The following is a 17,770-nucleotide window of genomic DNA, read 5'->3' as shown; positions in this document are numbered from 1 at the left end:
GCCCCCCTGAAATTTGGTGGAAAACCGGTATTTTCATGGGGAATTTTCATGTGTTACAAAGGAGGAGTATCTGATAATGATAGCCTAAATATTAACCATATGAAGCTGGCAAGCCAACTTATTTTAATTAACATGCTGGAAAACCCAGACCTTTTTGAAAATAAAGTGTATTATAAATGTATATAATATGCTCTATTGTGGGGGGCTTTGTGTACATACTGCTGTTATTATTGTTTATACATAGATGCCTTAAATAATTTTATTATTATTTTTAAGCTAAGAGCAGACGGCAATCAAAACCTTATAAACCTAAAAAGATAATTAAAATGGAAGGAAAGATTGTGGTGTACACAGCTTGCAATAATGGAAGTAGTTCTGTTATTTCTAAAGATGGAGAACTATACATGTTTGGAAAAGATGCCATTTATTCTGATAGTTCAAGTAAGTTAAAGAAAACTTAAATGTCATTTCACTTTTATACAAAGATGGTTCAATCCTAGTCATTAGGTGTTATAAAGATATGTTTTGAAAATTTACATTTATAGCATGCTTTCTCTACACTTTCACATTTTATTCTAAGTGTTAAACATTTGGGAAGAAATTTTCCTTTGTCACTAGAAACTTTCCCAGGTTTCACAAAGAGCTAGTCAGAGAGCTTGTGAGTGACACTTTACTTCAGTTGTTATGTGAGCAGAGCTTTCCCAGACTCAGGTGCTTGTGTGCCATGTCCCTTGGGTAATGGTAGTAACCTGAAGGAAATGATTTTCATGACAAAGCAATTTGGTCATTGAATTATTTATCTCTCAATTAGGACGTTAAGGTGGGATTCTTTCTCTGCTCACTCTAGTGTTATATCCCTAACCCAGCACAGTGTGTGGCACATGGTAGGGTCTCAAGAATTATTTGTCAAGTAACTGGGTAACTGATAAACAAAAAGATTAAAAAGTGGATGGGAGGGCTAGAATTAGCTAAAAGTTTTTATAATTATAAACTCTTATCTCAAAAACTCATTGTATTTGTTATAGTTTCTTTCTAGCAATTAAAAATGAGTATAATGAACGAGTCATTCACTTAGGAGGATTTCATGTGAGATATATACATAAAGCCTTTGAATTCTGTTGTAATAAGGAAACTGGAATTAGTAAGTTTATGATTAGAAGTTTAAGTGATCATTTCATGCTGAAAAAATGATACACATAGAACATTTATAGCAATAATTAAGTTGAGTTGTACCTAGGTGGTATGCAAGCTGGCTTAATGTGGTAATTTGTGGATTTTCAGTTGGCTGCAACTGTCAGTGAATCATACTTTTGGTCTAATACATGTGCAGTTTAGAAATAATATTCAAGCAACAGTTGTTATTTTCTAAAATCCTCTTGACTAGGACTGATGGAAAATGTTCATTTATTAAGCATATATTTTTTGAACATGTGAGGAGTGTTGGACCACACTCATGTGGTCCCTTCCTGCTATTTCGAGGATCTGAGGGAAAACTGGGTAAGATAAAACTTAAGTATTCAAGGAATATGGTTTAATAGTTACGGACATGGACTCTGATACTGGCACCAACATGTTTTAATTGTTCAACAGTTTGCTTAACCTTTTGGGGCTTTCTTTTTTTTTTTTTCTGACCTTTAAAAGGGGGCTAGTGATAATACCTGGTTCATATAGTTGTTACAAAAATTGTAGGAGAGTATACTTAAGAAGTGCTTCTCACAGAGCCTGAAACATGTGAGGTCTCAAAATATGTCAGCTAGTACTGTTGATAAGAAGTACTTCTGTGAAATCTGTATAGTACATATCTTTTTCAAGTGTGATAAATACTGAAAGTAGTAATTTTTGAACTTCATTAAAAGGCATAAAATAGTATAAAAGAAAAGGAATACCAACTTATGGAAGCTGATACTGGAGTTACTAGTGTAGAATAATTTTCCTGGCATGTGATATAAGATTAGTAATATTTGCAATTAAAATAAAACAAGTAATTTTTAAAATTGTTTTTATTTAAAAGTACATTAGAAAAAATACTTAATAGTCTTTGAATTTATTGTTATTAGTGCTTGATAAAGATGCTTCTGTCAATGTTGATGTAAAAATACTAACTAGGTAATGTGGGCAGCACTTGGATGTGACAAATATAATAAAAATAATATGTGAATATGGGAAGTTTAAGAAATAACTGTGCAGTAGATTGTAGAAGAAAACATTGTAAATGAAAAATAATTGAAAACTACTGTTTTAGAAAATCTTATGGGTTTCTATAAAATCAATGTCATTTCAGTGTGTGGTGGCAAGTGTTTTACTTAGTTTTACTGAGGCAGAGTAAAAATGATTTACAGATTCCTTAGTGCCTGTACCTGGAAAGTTTGAAAACTGTTGATCCTTCTAAGTACTGTTGAGGCATTGTTATTTGGAGCAGACATTCAGGAGGAAAGATAATGTAAAGATTTGTCCCAAGTCTGAATTTTAAGATCCTTTGAAACTATATTACAAAATAAGTTAATTTAATGGTACCCTTCTACTCTCTTGGTCACTCATTTCCCATTTTGGTGAATTATTTTGCCCCAAAGAGTAAGTGTTCTACATTGAAGTAGTTATTTTACTAGGCTCAGAAGGACTTTTTTTAAAAAGTTGTTTTACTAAATTTGTATCTTTTCTATAGGTTTGGTAACTGATTTGAAGGGACATTTTGTAACTCAGGTAGCTATGGGCAAAGCTCACACATGTGTTTTAATGAAGAATGGAGAAGTTTGGACATTTGGTGTAAATAATAAAGGACAGTGTGGACGAGACACTGGTGCCATGAACCAAGGAGGCAAAGGTAAGGTGTTTAATTTTTGAATTAAAATTCGTGTTACCTTTTTGACAGTATTTAGGATATATGAAGAAACTCACCATTTTTCAGAATGATTTTGATTTCTTACTTATGAATTAAGAAAATCCCTGAATTTCTTATTTGATTATAACTATATTCAAAAGAGGGTATCACTGAAAAATTGAATATACTTTAGATATTTAATTTCCGAGCAAATGAGCTGGCTTACTTAAATGGTTTGTAAAATTCTACATAGATGAATTGAGCTTCTTTGATTTGGCATTTTGTTGACTAAATTGTTCTGGAAGAGTGAATTTCCTAAACTCTTTGTTATTTGCTCCTTTTATATCGTGTCTTCAGTTTTAAGTATTCTTGGTAACCGTCTCTCTGGCAAATATTATCTCCCTATTTAACAATATGTGTGATCTGTAATTTAATCTTTTCTTGACAACTAAGAATGATTTTTATGAATATTTGACCTTTTGTCGAGAAAAGGCTAACTTGTAGATGGCAACTTTATCACAGTGTTTTGTTTTTTTTTTTTTTGCGGTGCTGGGGATCGAACTCAGGACCTTGTGCTTGCGAGGCAGGCACTCTACCAGCTGAGCTATCTCCCCAGCCCTCACAGTGTTCTTTGTACCAACTCTCAGACCTCTCAAGGAAATGAAGAAGTTTTCCTTTGGTTGCCCTGCTGTTACGGGTCTGTGGGTGTGTGTGTTGCTGTGGATCAAACCCAGGGACTTGAAGATGCTTGGCAAGCACTCTACCACTGAGCTATAGCCCAACCCCAGCTCTTGTTTTTTTTTTTAATGGTGTATCTACTTCATTCTTGCTCTAAATTTTATTTCTAACTGCTGTTAGCATGTTCTGTACCCTTTACTCCAATTTCGACTTTCTGTTTTTGATTTTGTATCAGGTGGAGTAAAGGATAGTACATATATATTATTAGGACTGAACAGTAAACTGGGCTTCAAATACTAATATTTTGAGGATTAAGCTTTACATATGTTAATAAAACCTTGTTGGTCTCTTTTGGGACTTGCTTGATAATAGCCTCACTGGATCTAAGGAACCCACCATTTTATTATATTTTTTTGGCTTTATTTACATATATATTTGTATTTAAAATATATCAGTTTTTAAAAGAATGATCTGTTAGAAGTTATTGATTTTAAAAAAGAAGAAAGAACAATTTAGAAAAAAATTGGGTTATTTCACAATGGAAATATTTTATCTTTTTGCTAAACTAGTGAATGATAGATTTGGATAATACCAAATACAAAGAAGAGAATCAGTTATTTTCTATACATGGTATAAATATTTACATACAAATTATTTTATAAGAATTTCTGAGCTAAACAAAATTCTTCTGAAACTTGTGAACATTGGCATAAATTTTCATTGATCAGTAATAATCAAAATGAAATTAAAATATTTTTCCTCAATAGGGATCCCACCCACTCTCTAAGTAGTGAATTAGAAAGCAGATGAGTAAAGTATGACACATAAAATAAATACAGATTGCAAAGTCAAAAGAAATATATAGAGATTTTTAAGTTTTTAAATAGGGAAAGTATAGAAAATAATATTGAAATTAAAAAAATTGTATCTATAGCCATATCTTGTCATTTTCTAAAGAAAATTACAGATAAAATTCAGATGCTCTGTATTCTCCTTCCATGCTCATTATTATATTCTGTTTCTCTCCAGAACTCACCACTCTAATGACTTTGATAAGTAGGCTTTTAGACATTATCTCATTTCTCAGTCTGCCCATAGATTAGACATGGCAAAGTCAAAAACAGTTAAATATATAATGAATTTATTTCTCAATTGGTAAACCTGTATTGAGTGGTCACTCTGTTAGGTGTGTTATAGATGTAAGATATAAGATAATAAGATCCAGGTGCAGTGGCACACACCTGTAAATCCCAGCGGCCAGGGAGGCTGAGGCAGGAGAATTGCAAGTTCAAGGCCAGTGTCAGCAATTTAGCGAGGCCCTAAGCAACTCAGTGAGAACCTGTCTCTAAATAAAATACAAAAAAGTACTGGGGATGTGGCTCAGAGGTTAAGTGCTCCTGGGTTCAATCTCTAGTGCAAAGAAAGAAAGAAAGAAAGAAGATAATAAGATTAAGAACAAAGATCAAGTAAGTAAAATAAACCCTTGTCTTTAAAGTTCTGAAATCTAGTGGGAAAGAGACACATAAAAATAATTACTTGATTCCCACAGATTTACTCTCCTGTACTGTGTTCCTTCATAACCTTATCAGAGTTGTGTTTTTACATGTTTTTGTTTGTTTTTTTTTTGATTAATATCTTTCCCACTAGATGTTAACTATCATTGTCTTTAGTGCCTATAGCAAAGGTCTACAAACTGTATTCTGATGTCTTATTTGCTCACTACCATTTTTTATGTAGTCCTCTAAGCTAAAAATGAATTTTATAATTGTAAAGGGTTATTAAAAAAATGGGGCATAGATTTGTATTGCCCATAGAGCCTAGATTATTTATAATCCAGCCTTTTATAAAATGTCCAGTTCCTTGGCCCATTTATTGATTGGGTTCTTTGTATTTTTGGTGTAAAGTTTGGTAAGTTCTTTATAAGTTTTGTAGATAAGTGCTGTATCTGAAGTGCGTGTGGAAAAGATTTTCTTCCACCCTGTAGGCTCTCTCTTCACATTCTTGATTGTATCCTTTGCTGAGAAAAAGCTTTTTAGTTTGAGTCCATCCCATTTATTGATTCTTGCTTTGATTTCTTGTGCTTTAGGAGTCTTGTTGAGGAAGTCTGATCCTAAGGCAACATGATGAAAATTCGGGCCTACTTTGTCTTCTATTAGGTGCAGGGTCTCTGGTCAAATTCCTATGTCTTTGATCCATTTTGAGTTGAGTTTTGTGCAGGGTGAGAGATAGAGGTTTAATTTCATTTTACTGTATATGGATTTCCAGTTTTGCCAGCACCATTTGTTGAACAGGCTATCTTCTCTCCATTGTATGTTTTTGGCTCCTTTGTCTAGTATGAAGTGACTATATTTATGTGGTTTTGTCTCTGTGTCTTCTATTCTGTACCATTGGTCTGCCTGTCTATTTTGGTCCCAATACCATGCTGTTTTTGTTACTATTGCTCTGTAGTATAGTTTAATGTCTGGTATTGTGATACCTCCTGTTTTACTTTCTCCACTCAGGATTGTTTTGGGTATTCGAGGCCTCTTGTTCTTCCAGATGAAGTTCATGATTGCTTTCTCTATTTCTATGAGGAATGTCATTGTGATTTTAATTGGAATGCATTGAATCTGTATAGTGCCTTTGGTAGAATGGCCATTTTGACAATGTTATTCTACCTATCCAAGAACATGGGAGGTCTTTCCATCTTTGAAGGATTTCTTCAGTTTCTTTCTTTAATGTTCTGTAGTTTTCATTGTAGAGGTCTTTCACCTCTTTTGTTAGATTAATTCAATTCCCAAGTATTTTATTTATTTATTTTTTTGAGGCTACTGTGAATGGAGTGGTTTTCCTAATTTCTCTTTCAGAGAATTCATCACTTATGAATAGAAATGCATTAGATTTATGCGTATTGAGTTTATATCCTGCTACTTTCCTGAATTCATTTATTAGTTCTAGAAGTTTTCTAGTAGAGTTTTTTGGATCTTCTAAATATAGGATCATGTCATCAGCAAATATTGACAGCTTTAGTTCTTCTTTTCCTATTTGTATCCCTTTAATTTCTTAGGTCTGTCTAATTACTCTGGCAAGTGTTTCAAGGACGATGTTGAATAGAAGTGGTGAAAGAGGGCATCCCTGTCTTGTTCCAGTTTTAAAGGGAATACTTTTAGTTTTTCTCCATTAGAATGATGTTGGCTGTGGGCTTAGCATAGATAGCCTTTACAATGTTATCTTACTCCAATTAGAATGGCTATTATCACAAACAATAATAAATGTTGATGTGGATGTGGGGAAAAAGGCACACTTTTACATTGCTGGTGGAGTTGCAAATTGGTGCAACCACTCTGGAAAGCAGTATGGAGAATCCTAAGAAAACCTGGAATGGACCCACCTTTTGACCCAGTTATCCCACTCCCCGGTTTATACCCAAAGGACCTAAAATCAGCAAACTACAGTAACACAGCCACATCAATGTTTATAGCACCTCAGTTCACAATAGCTAGATTGTGGAACCAACCTAGATGCCCTTCAACAGATGAATGGATAAAGAAACTGTGGTGTATATAAACAAAGGAATACTATTCAGCCATAAAGAAGAAGAATATTATGGCATTTGCAAATAAATGGATGGAATTGGAGAATATCATGCTAAGTGAAATAAGCCAAGCCCAAAAAAACCAAAGACCAAATGTTTTCCCTGATAAGTGGAGAATGATATATACAGGGGGTGGGAGGGTGGGGAATGAGAGATTAATGGGGGAACTTTAAAATATGTAGAAGGAAATGAGAGGGAGGGGGGTATGAAAAATGGTGTAATGAGACAGACATCATTACTCTATGTACATGTATGATTACACGAATGGTATGAATCTACATTGTATACAACCATGGAAATGAAATGAAGTACCCGTTTGTGTACAATGAATCAAAATGCAGTCTCTGTAAAAAATTAAAAGCTCACTAAAAAAAAAAAAGTATACTTTTTTGAGGAAAAAAAAGTTTGACAACACTTCCATAATGAAATCCCTGGAGTGTAGATGATGTTCAATTTTTAAAAATAGTTGAATGAATTATAACACAATTTAAACAGTTGCAATTGAGGTATAAACAGGCTTTGAGAAGTAGTGACTGACTAGAAAAGGTAGTAAGTACTTTTTTAAGGAAATGACTTCTGAGCAGAATTTTTGAAGGCTAAAAAAATCACCTGGTAAGATAGGGAGAAGCATCTTATAAATAACCACGGGTGAGGTAGAGCTAACAAGAATGAGCAAAGATTCTCACCATGAAAAGACTTATGTTGAAAAGCAATTGAAATGTAATTCACATGGAAGAAATGAGGTTGGAGAAAATCTTTTTTTTTTTTTTTTTGGTGGTTACTGAGGATTGAACCCAAGACTTTGTTCATGTGAGGCAAGCACTCTATCAACTGAGCTATATCCCCAACCCTTGTGATTGTTTCTTGCTCAGGAATTTTGTTCTTCTGAAGATTTGTACATTGCAAAGTCATACATATTTAAATATGTATTTTAAAGGGTTGATTTATGACAGTGGGAGGGTGTTCTAGAATGGAGTGATCTTGGCTTAGTGCAGATAGGTTTTCTTTGGTCTGTTGAATGAGGGTGTTGGTAGTGAGACTGGAAAAGAGGGAATAAAGTAAAAGATTTAAAAGTATGATTGATAGTGAAGAGGTATGTTGACAATAGCCTTCCATCTCTCTTTTGCAGAAAGATAATGGGGAGAGAATTTATTAGCAGATCCCAAATTAAAATTTATTTTTATTACACTTACATGTTTGCAGTCCTTTGTATAATCACTTGAACTGGCATGGTGTCATGTATTTTTGAAATTGGGAAATATTATGTTCAGCTTTTTAGAGATAGTCATAATCTACACAAAAATTTAAAATTGATCTGTCAAATAGGGTTTGGAGTTGAAAATATGGCAACAGCAATGGATGAAGACCTGGAAGAAGAACTAGATGAAAAAGATGAGAAATCCATGATGTGTCCTCCAGGCATGCATAAGTGGAAGCTGGAGCAGTGCATGGTATGCACTGTGTGTGGAGACTGCACGGGTTATGGAGCCAGCTGTGTTAGCAGTGGCGTCCAGACAGAGTCCCTGGAGGGTAAGATGAGGATTCCTACTGAAGAAAATCTGCAGAAAACATTTCATTTTAAATGACTGCAGAGTACATTCTGTGTTGTTTCTTAAAGGCACATTAATATATAATTATGGTTCTCATACTTGTTTTTTATTATAATTTATAATTCGGTGTCATCTTAAAGGTTGCCTTTCATTTGATTCATTTAAGCCATTTTTTTGTTAATACATTATAGTTAATAGATAAAATTTTGGTTCATTTTGACATAATTTTACAGGCATGGAATATAATTTGCTTGAGTTCAGTCCCCAGTACTTTTTAGATTTAGTGGAATTGCTGGATTATATGATAATTATTTTTAATCTTTTGAGGAACCACCATTCTCTTTCCCACAGCTTGTACCAATTTACATTCCTAATAGTGCACAAGTGTTCTAGTTTCTCCACATCCTTACCAACACTTGTTATTTTCTGGTTTTTCTCATTTTGATTAGTAGCCATCCTGATGGGTATGAGTTGGTTTCTCATTATAGTTTTAATATGAAATTTCCTAATAATTACAATGTTAAGCATCTTTTCATTTGCTTCTTGGCTATTTGCAGAACTTCTTTAGAGAATTATCTTTTCAAGTCTTTTGCCTATTTTTGAATTGGATTGCTTATTTTGTGTTGAGTTTGAAAAACTTTCTGTATATTCTTCATATTAATTCCTTGTCAGATACAATTTGCAAATAAATTGTGTCTGTAGGTTGCCGTTTTATGTTGATAACTTCTTTTTGTTTCACAAAATTTTAATTTTCATGACATTCAGTTTGTCTGTTTTGTTGTTGCTTATACCTTTGGTATTATAGTGAAGAAATCATTCATTTGCCTGATAATTTCTTGTAAGAGTTTGTACATTTTTAGGTCTTCTATTTAGGTCTTTGATAAATTTTGAGTTAATTTTTCTATACGGTGTTAGGTAAAGATCCAGTTTCATTTTTATGTATGCGGATACCCAGTTTTCCCACACCATTTGTTGAAAAGATTGTCCTTTCTCCATTTAATAGTCTTAGGAACCTTATTAAAAATTGTTTTAGGACATAAGCCCTTTATCAGAAATACAGCAAGTAGATTCTTCCAATCTTGCTTGCCTTTTGGTATTTTCTGTGGTGTCTTTGGGTTATAAAAGTTTTTAATGTTTATGAAAAAATTAATTTGAGGCTATATATGAGAGTTTATTTTGGGGCTGTCTGTTCTTCCCTTGGTCTATGAGAGTCTCTTATGGCAGGATCACACTTTTGATTACTGTTGCCCTCTAGTAACTTTTGAAATTAGGAAGTGTGAGTAATTTGTTGTTTTTTGTCAAGTTTTTTTGACCATATCACTAGGAATTCTGTATGAATTTTAGGATAGATTTTTTTCTATTATCTTTTGATGCAAGAAGTCATGGGATTTTGATAGGAATTACATTAACTGCAGATGACTTGGGGTAGTGTATATATCTTAGCATTATTAAAGTTATTCAGTACTTGAATATGAGATATGTTTCCATTTGTTTCTGTCTTTAATGTCTTTCAGCCTTGTTTTGTAGTTTTTATTGTACAAATCTTTCACCTCCTTAAGTTCATTAAAAATATTTTATTCTTTTTGATGTTATTGTAATTGGAATTTTTGTTGTAATTTTCTTTACAAATTGTTGATTGTCAGTGTCAAGAAGTGGAAGTGATTTTGTGTGTTGACTTTGCTAAATTTGTTTTCTAGAACTTACTGTATATGAGATCATACTATGTTTGAACAGAGATAATTTTACTTCTTTGAAATTTGGATGCTTATTTGTTCTGGCAAGACTTTCCAATACTATATTGAATGGAAGTGTTAAAACTAAGCATCCATATCTGTTCGAGAACTTAGAGGAAAAGCAGTTTTTTATTGTTGAGTATGATGCTCACTGTGTGTTTTTCATATGGCTTTTATTTTGTTGAGGTAGTTCCATCTATTTCTAGTATGTTAAATGTTTTAAAATCATAAATATTAAATTTTATCAAATACTTTTTCTGTATTTATTGAGATAATCATGGGATTTTTTCCCTTTTTTCTGTTAATGTGGAATATTACATTGATTTTCTTATGTTGTATTCCAGGAATGAATTGACTTTGTCATGGAATGTTTTCCTTTTAATATGATGCTGAATTTGGTTTGTTAGTATATTGTTGAGTATTTTTGCATCAATGTTCATGAAGGATATTGGTTTGTGTTTTTCATTTTTAATTTCCTTGTTGTGTCTTTGAGTTTGGTATCAGGGCACTCCTGGCCTCATAGACTGGGTAAGTGCTCTCTCCAGTCTCTTGAAAAAGTTTGAAAAGGATTAGTTTTATAAACGCTATTTTAAAAATAATGTCTTTGGACAATTCAATAGGGCATATTTTATCAAAGTTTTTGTAGTGTGTGTTAGTGATCCTCTGAATTGTCAGTAATGCTCGCTTTTAAAAGCTAAGCGTTTTGCATGGTACTTCACTGTATCTTTCAAACTGCTGTCAGGTAGATCCTTGCTCTACAAATCTGTGTAATTATGGTTTCAGTAAAACTGTGAAAAGTTTTTAAGGACTGATCCAACAAATAATATTAAAGGTATGACTTGTAGATCTACAAAATATGTGATTAAGAAGTTAGTTGTTCACTCACCTGCTAGCCAACTTCTGGGAGTATTTTTGCCTTTATTTTATTATGAACACATGCCATGAGGTTCACAGTTTATGTGAAAGGGACAAAGAAGTAGAAAAAGAACAAATAATTGGACACAGTGAGCAGAGAGAATGGCAGATGATGGCATATAAAGAAGAGGGGGGAAAAGCTAACAAGCTAGGCTCACTCACTAAAGGCCACCATCACCTTCCTTAAATTACATGGTAGATAGCAGTGCTATTTCCTTACTAGCCACTGACCCAACCGGGCTACTTAATACAAAAGCTGCTGTTGTTTCACTGAGAAACTTGTAAAAGACTGTTTTTATTAATAGTAACTTTAACAATGGCAGTATCTTTTCTTCTGTTGAAAAAAATGCCTGTTAGGAGTTTAATAAACTCTTTTTAGTTTTTGTTTTTAAAAATTTATTATTAATTTTGGGGGGATAGTGAGCTTGAATTCAGAAGTGTCCTACCACTGAGCTACATCATCCCCAGCTCTTGTAGTTTTATTTTTATTTATTAATTTTTTTTGAGACAGAACCTCACTGAGTTACTGAGACAGTCCTCAAATTTGCAATCCTCCTGCTTAAGCCTTCTGAGTCTCTGGGATTATAGGTGTGCAGCACCACAACTGGCTAAACTCTTGTTTTTAATTATTCATCTGTTCATTTCTTTTCTTTAAAATTAACTTAATCTCAGGAGTGTAGAAAAGAAGTTATAGAAAAGAATTTTACAGACAGATGAAAAGATTTCATTTAAGCCTGTTTTATTGTTAAACAATTATTGTTATTGTCCTTTTTTACATAGGATCTGTGGTTGTGGTTCCGGAGAATCTGGCTGTGCTGTGTGTGGATGTTGCAAGGCTTGTGCAAGAGAGTTGGATGGTCAAGAGGCAAGACAGAGAGGGATTCTTGATGCAGTGAAAGAAATGATACCTTTAGATCTTCTTTTAGGTAATTTGATTTATCATATTGAATAACTTGTTCTCTATTCAATAATTCCGATATTTTAAGTAATTTCTATTAGATAAATGCTTAAAAATTAGGATAATAGTTAATATATGCAATATTATTCTTTTGGTAACTGATATTATGACATTAATTAAGTGTTGAGATTCTTTTTCCTTTTTTGCTAATAATTCTTGCAGTAAAATGAACTTGTTTTAGATAATATTTTTTAAGCTTTTACTTTCTTGAATTTTGTGTAGTCTGTTTTAGCTATTGTATAACTTGTTGTTATTATTGTTATTATTTTGGTCAATCATCTAGCTGTCCCAGTACCTGGGGTTAATATTGAAGAACACCTACAGTTACGACAAGAAGAAAAACGGCAGCGTGTAATCAGAAGACATAGATTAGAAGAAGGAAGAGGTAAGATGTTGCCAGAGAGAAAAAAAATGTAGAAAAACTTTCTTATTCTATATTGAGACCACTGAGGAATATAGAAAATTGTATAGTTCAGTAAGAAATCACTAAAATTAGTAAAATTCTCGTCGCTCATGAAAATATTCAGGGTACTTACAATTGTGTTAATAAAGATTAATTCAATAGAGCATTTCATAGAATAAGTCAACAATATTAAGAAATTATGCCATCTGCCATGTATCAGTAACTATTTTTGATGCTAATTTTTTAAAAAGAACAAATTCTGAGAATATGTCTTTGAAACAGATTTTGGACTTATATATTTGACTGTGATACAAAATTCACAATTTATTTCTTTTCCTTTCTGTTTTCTTAGTCATTCATAATCATTGTCATTTGTACATAATCCCACCATTTTTCCCATTAGTCCAATGCATAATTGTGCTTTTGAGTCTTTTTAGAAAAAAACTGACTGCATATATACAAAAAGAATAAGATGAACAGTCTTCAGGTTTTATTTACAAAGATAGGTTTATTCTTTTTCTTCATTGTTTATGACCATTTTTTGATCCCAAAATACATTTAATACTGCTTATATATAATTGGTATTTAAATATACATCCAATAGGAAGAGATAAATATATTATTAAGGTATTGTTGCATATAGAATTTTTTTTGTAGGATTAAGACAAATTGTTTCAGAGAACTTACTTTATTCCTCTCTTAGACACACATCTTGATTAGAAGTACTTATTATATTGCATATTAAATTCTTATTAGAAATGGCATGATATTTGATACATGAAATAAAGCTGTTACCATTTAGCCATCATTATATATTTTTTCTAGCTATTTTTAATGAAAAATAGAATAGGTAATAAAATATATAGTATACCTCATAAATTCTATTTTTAATGAATTTAAATTGTGCAACACATGCTTGGAACATGCAAATTGTTCTTTATAACATCTGATAAACAATGTTGCTTGGTCAGTACAGTGAATATTTGCTGCTAAGTTTGGCTTTGTTTACATAGTCATTTCCTTTAAAATATTTTTATGAGATTAATGTATATACTGTTATTGCTTACAATATGGAAATATGTGGGAAAATTGTGCCTTAAATATTTCTTAGAGAATAGTGTATAATTTACATTTTGAGCCTTTACCACATATGATATTTACGAGGTCATTCCTTTTATACTAATTGCGTAAGTTTTTAAATATATCTCTTTACTACGTGTTTTTTTCCTTTCTTTGGGAATATTAGGTTGAGGCATATTAATTGACCTACAAAGCCCAACAATTTCTTAGATTTCAACCAAAGTATAGCAGATCCTTATGATGACTTTCATTTACTTGCCAGATGCTATGTATCTTGTTACTCTTTTTTCCTGTCCTTTAAAAAGGTGTTCTTCTCTAGGTAGAGTAAATTTCAACATATTAGAAGTAAAGAAACATTGAATTATTCATTGGTTTATCAGCAAAACTTAGTGATTGCAGAATATTCTTTTGCCATTTTCTTAAAAGGTGTCATAAACCTTTAAAACATAAACTCTGACCCCTTGTAAAGTTTCAAAAACTGTTCCATTAGTTAAATATTTAAACAAAATTATTTTTTTGTATATGACTACAAATACAGACTATGAGCATTTGGTATATTTTGCAACAAATAGATTTTTCTCTGCAGTTCTATTATATGGAAACACTTAAGTAGAAACACTTCATGCAGATTATTGATGCACTAAAATTTTGTCATGTCTTTATATTTTGGTTGCTTTCTTTCTTATACATATCGCCCACTTATGTTTGTTAAAACAGAATATATTGTAAATGCTTTTTCTTGTTGAGTTGAGATCTTCATTATGAACCTCAGTTATGGCAGTTCTGCCTTTAAAGCGTATTGAATTAACCAAATTCATGTATTTGGAAACATGTTCTCCTGTTGCATAGTCACCACAGTCACCACAGAATCATGCAAATGCATTCCCATCTGTAATGCAACACTATGCAGGGTGACACCTGCTTCTATATTTTGCATATTTTATAAAATACTTTTACACAAGAATTTTAATTGTACATCCTTTTTAAAAGATCAAACTTCAAAACTATATTCAATGCCTTTGAACATGCTATGCTAAAGTGAAGTAAATAAAAGTGTTCTAATACAGCATTTTTTAATCTACTTATTCCTTTTCAGCAATCCATTAGAGTAATTTTATAAGAAAACAATTTTTATAAAACTTTGAACGTTCATACACACACATACCTATGGATGTATACATTATCACAGTGTTTTTTTCCTGAGAAGTGAGTTCATAGGTGATTTTTATTTTCTTCTAAAATTTGTATTTCTAAATATTCTCCTACAAGTATATTATTTTATAAACAGAACAAGAGTTATGTTTTAAAATATAAGTCATCCTTTCTTATACAATATAGATCTGTTTTAAGGCATTTACACTTTTCCTTTTTTTAAAAATATTTTTATTTTAGTTGAATGCACAAATCCCTTTTAAGTACTATTTTCATTAATTTAGGGCAGTAGTTCTCAAAGTGGTCTAAAAGGAACCAGCAACACGTGATCATTTGTTAGAAATGTCATTTCTGAAGTTCCACCCTAGACCTACTGAATCTAAAACTTGGAAAGTAGGGCCCAGCAAATTGTGCTTTAGAAAGCCTTCCAGGTGACTCTGATGGTGCCACAGTGTGAGAACCAGGGCTCAGGGTCAGTGTTGTTCTCATTTTGTCCCACTGACCTTTTGTATCAAAATCCTTGGACCTAGTGAATCAGAGTCTAAATCTGTGGTCCTGGAAATAGATTTGAGACACATGCACAGTGTTCTAGGCTTTTCTCTGACATGTGCTATAGAAGGTCGTTAGTCTTAGTCTGTCATTATGAAGAACAGTAACGTCAAATTTTTAAGGTTTTAGCTGCTACACAATTGTTTTTTGTTTTCTTGGTTTCTGAGATAACAGTTTAGTAATATATTAGTAACTGTGTTTATCAGTAAATTGGCTTCTACCTGAGCTTCAGAATTTGATTACATTAAATCATTTTTAGTTGACTTATCTGTCGTGTTGTGTTTTTCAAGTCTGTGTGCTGTTTCAAAGTTGATCAGCATTTTATGACCCCTGGCTCTTCTGCGAAGGCCTTGCTCAGTCTGTCTCAGGTCTATTGATGTAATTTAACTACTATTTATGACAAGGTCTCTTATAATGACTTGCATTATTGAAACCCCAAATGACAATGTTATTATTGCTCTTTGATACATTTAGAACTTTGTCTTTAAGTTTTTGGCACTATAAATCTTCCAGATGTCATTTTTCTTAAATCTTTTTAGGTATCACTAGTATTCATTTACAAATTTTAGTTCTTTAGTGTTTGTGATAATTTTCAGTTTTTTAGATTACATGAAGTTGATTGATAATTAATTCCCTGGTAACTCTGTAAGCGAAGTGCTTTTTCCTAGGAATTCTTTTTAAAAAAATTTTTTTTTAGTTGTAGATGGACACAATATCTTTATTTTCTTTTTTATGTGGTGCTGAGGATTGAACCCAGTGCTGCACACGTGCTAGGCAAGTGCTGTACCACTGAGCCACACCTCAGCCCCCTAGGAATTCTTAAGTAGAACTCTCTAAGCTATCAGAACTAATGAATGATTATATAAATGATCTTCCCTTTATCTTTCTTTTCAGCACTCTATTGTAATGAAAACTAAACTTTACCCTATTAGTGTCAAATCAAAATGAGATGTAGGATGAACCTGTGTTCTGACTTGTTGGGTCAGTCCCATTTTATTCCTATTGTCCAGGCAGATTTCTTAATAGTGCCCTCTTATTCTCAGTAGAGTTTCAGTTGGATAAGTAACAGCTAGCCTAGCTATAGAACTTGGTGGCTAAGAGCATCGGTTTTGAAGTTAGACTTCAGTTCAAATCCTGACTACTTAACTTTTACCAGCCTCAGTTTCCTGAGCTTTAAAACGGGGATAACAGTGTTAATGAGGATTAGTGATATGTATGAAAATGCCTAACTGTACTAAGCCCTAAGAAAATGTTTGATGATGATGATGGTGGTGAGCTAGTTAGTAGACTTACTTTCTTTTGAGCTTATTTTCCAGCTTTGACCTTGACATAATTGCTTTTCTGAACAACATTGTGTTACAAATCACAAAATGGATTGTTACTAAGAAATGTTCACAACTTCTCTAGAACAAAACAGATTCCATTTTGATACGAAAATTTGTTTTTATTGTAAATTAATGAATTTATTATAGTCTAATCCCAAAGTGATTGTCAGGTTGACCTTGCTAGTCATTTTTTAAGCCTCTAATAACCATTAAGTTTTCTTGATTTGATGCATCAAATACAGTATGAACTGATATTCCAATATGGCACAAAACTCTTGAAATTATTGTGGGAAACATTTAGAAAATATGAGTAAAAATCCGTTTAATTATTCATGGAAAGATAAAATATGTGTAATTTCTTACAATTTTTACCTGTACTTTTTGTTTAGTTATTTTTATATAATTGCACACTGTGATACATATTGGTGTCTTTTTTCCCCCTCAGTATTATATCATACTTTTTTTATGTGCTTTTTTGCAGGTGTGGTACATAAATACAGGAATTTAGATTAAGACTTTCCACGAACCTATTCTTTAATTAAATCTCTGCCTTTATTTATTTCATTGTCATCTTCTAAGGAAGTTTTATGTATTTCTGGTTATATCACTAACTTAACTTGTTTTATATGTTTTATTGATATGAAATGTGCATTTATATATTTTGTTAGGGTTTTTCTTTGGGGGAGATGACCTTTCCATGTTAATGAGGTTAATAGTATAATAGGTATACTTTCATATCTTACTTCATTAAGATGTAGTCATATGCAGATATCCGCATGTATGTAAAAGTTTAGGCTTGTTTATTTACAATAGTGGCATAGTGTGATATATACATTTTCAACATGCTTTTCTCATTTTACAGTGTAACACGAATGCACACTAGGTCAGTAAATTGGATCTACCACATTCTGCTTAGTAGCTGCATAACAATTCATAGTGTGATTAGACCACAGTTTATGCAACCTTTATTAATAGGCAGTCAGGTTATTTTTAATTTAATAGACATTTTACATTGTTTTTAAATATTATAAAAAT

The 17,770-nt window shown here is 32.2% G+C and overlaps 1 protein-coding gene across 1 annotated transcript in view; it reads left to right on the top strand.

The window, feature by feature from the left end:
* Mycbp2 (MYC binding protein 2) overlaps nucleotides 1-17,770 on the top strand; it is a 269,456-nt gene that overhangs the window by 66,767 nt on the left and 184,919 nt on the right. The window contains 6 exon segments of the mRNA XM_047552904.1: nucleotides 277-441; nucleotides 2,663-2,821; nucleotides 8,397-8,576; nucleotides 8,579-8,600; nucleotides 12,049-12,194; nucleotides 12,510-12,611. Of these exon segments, the coding sequence (XP_047408860.1) occupies nucleotides 277-441; nucleotides 2,663-2,821; nucleotides 8,397-8,576; nucleotides 8,579-8,600; nucleotides 12,049-12,194; nucleotides 12,510-12,611 (774 nt within the window).

This window comes from Sciurus carolinensis, chromosome 5, assembly GCF_902686445.1.
Source record: "Sciurus carolinensis chromosome 5, mSciCar1.2, whole genome shotgun sequence".
NCBI classification, from domain to species: Eukaryota; Metazoa; Chordata; class Mammalia; order Rodentia; family Sciuridae; genus Sciurus; species Sciurus carolinensis.
The sequence above is the reverse complement of the archived record's forward strand: the minus strand, read 5'-3'. Positions and strand labels throughout refer to the sequence as shown.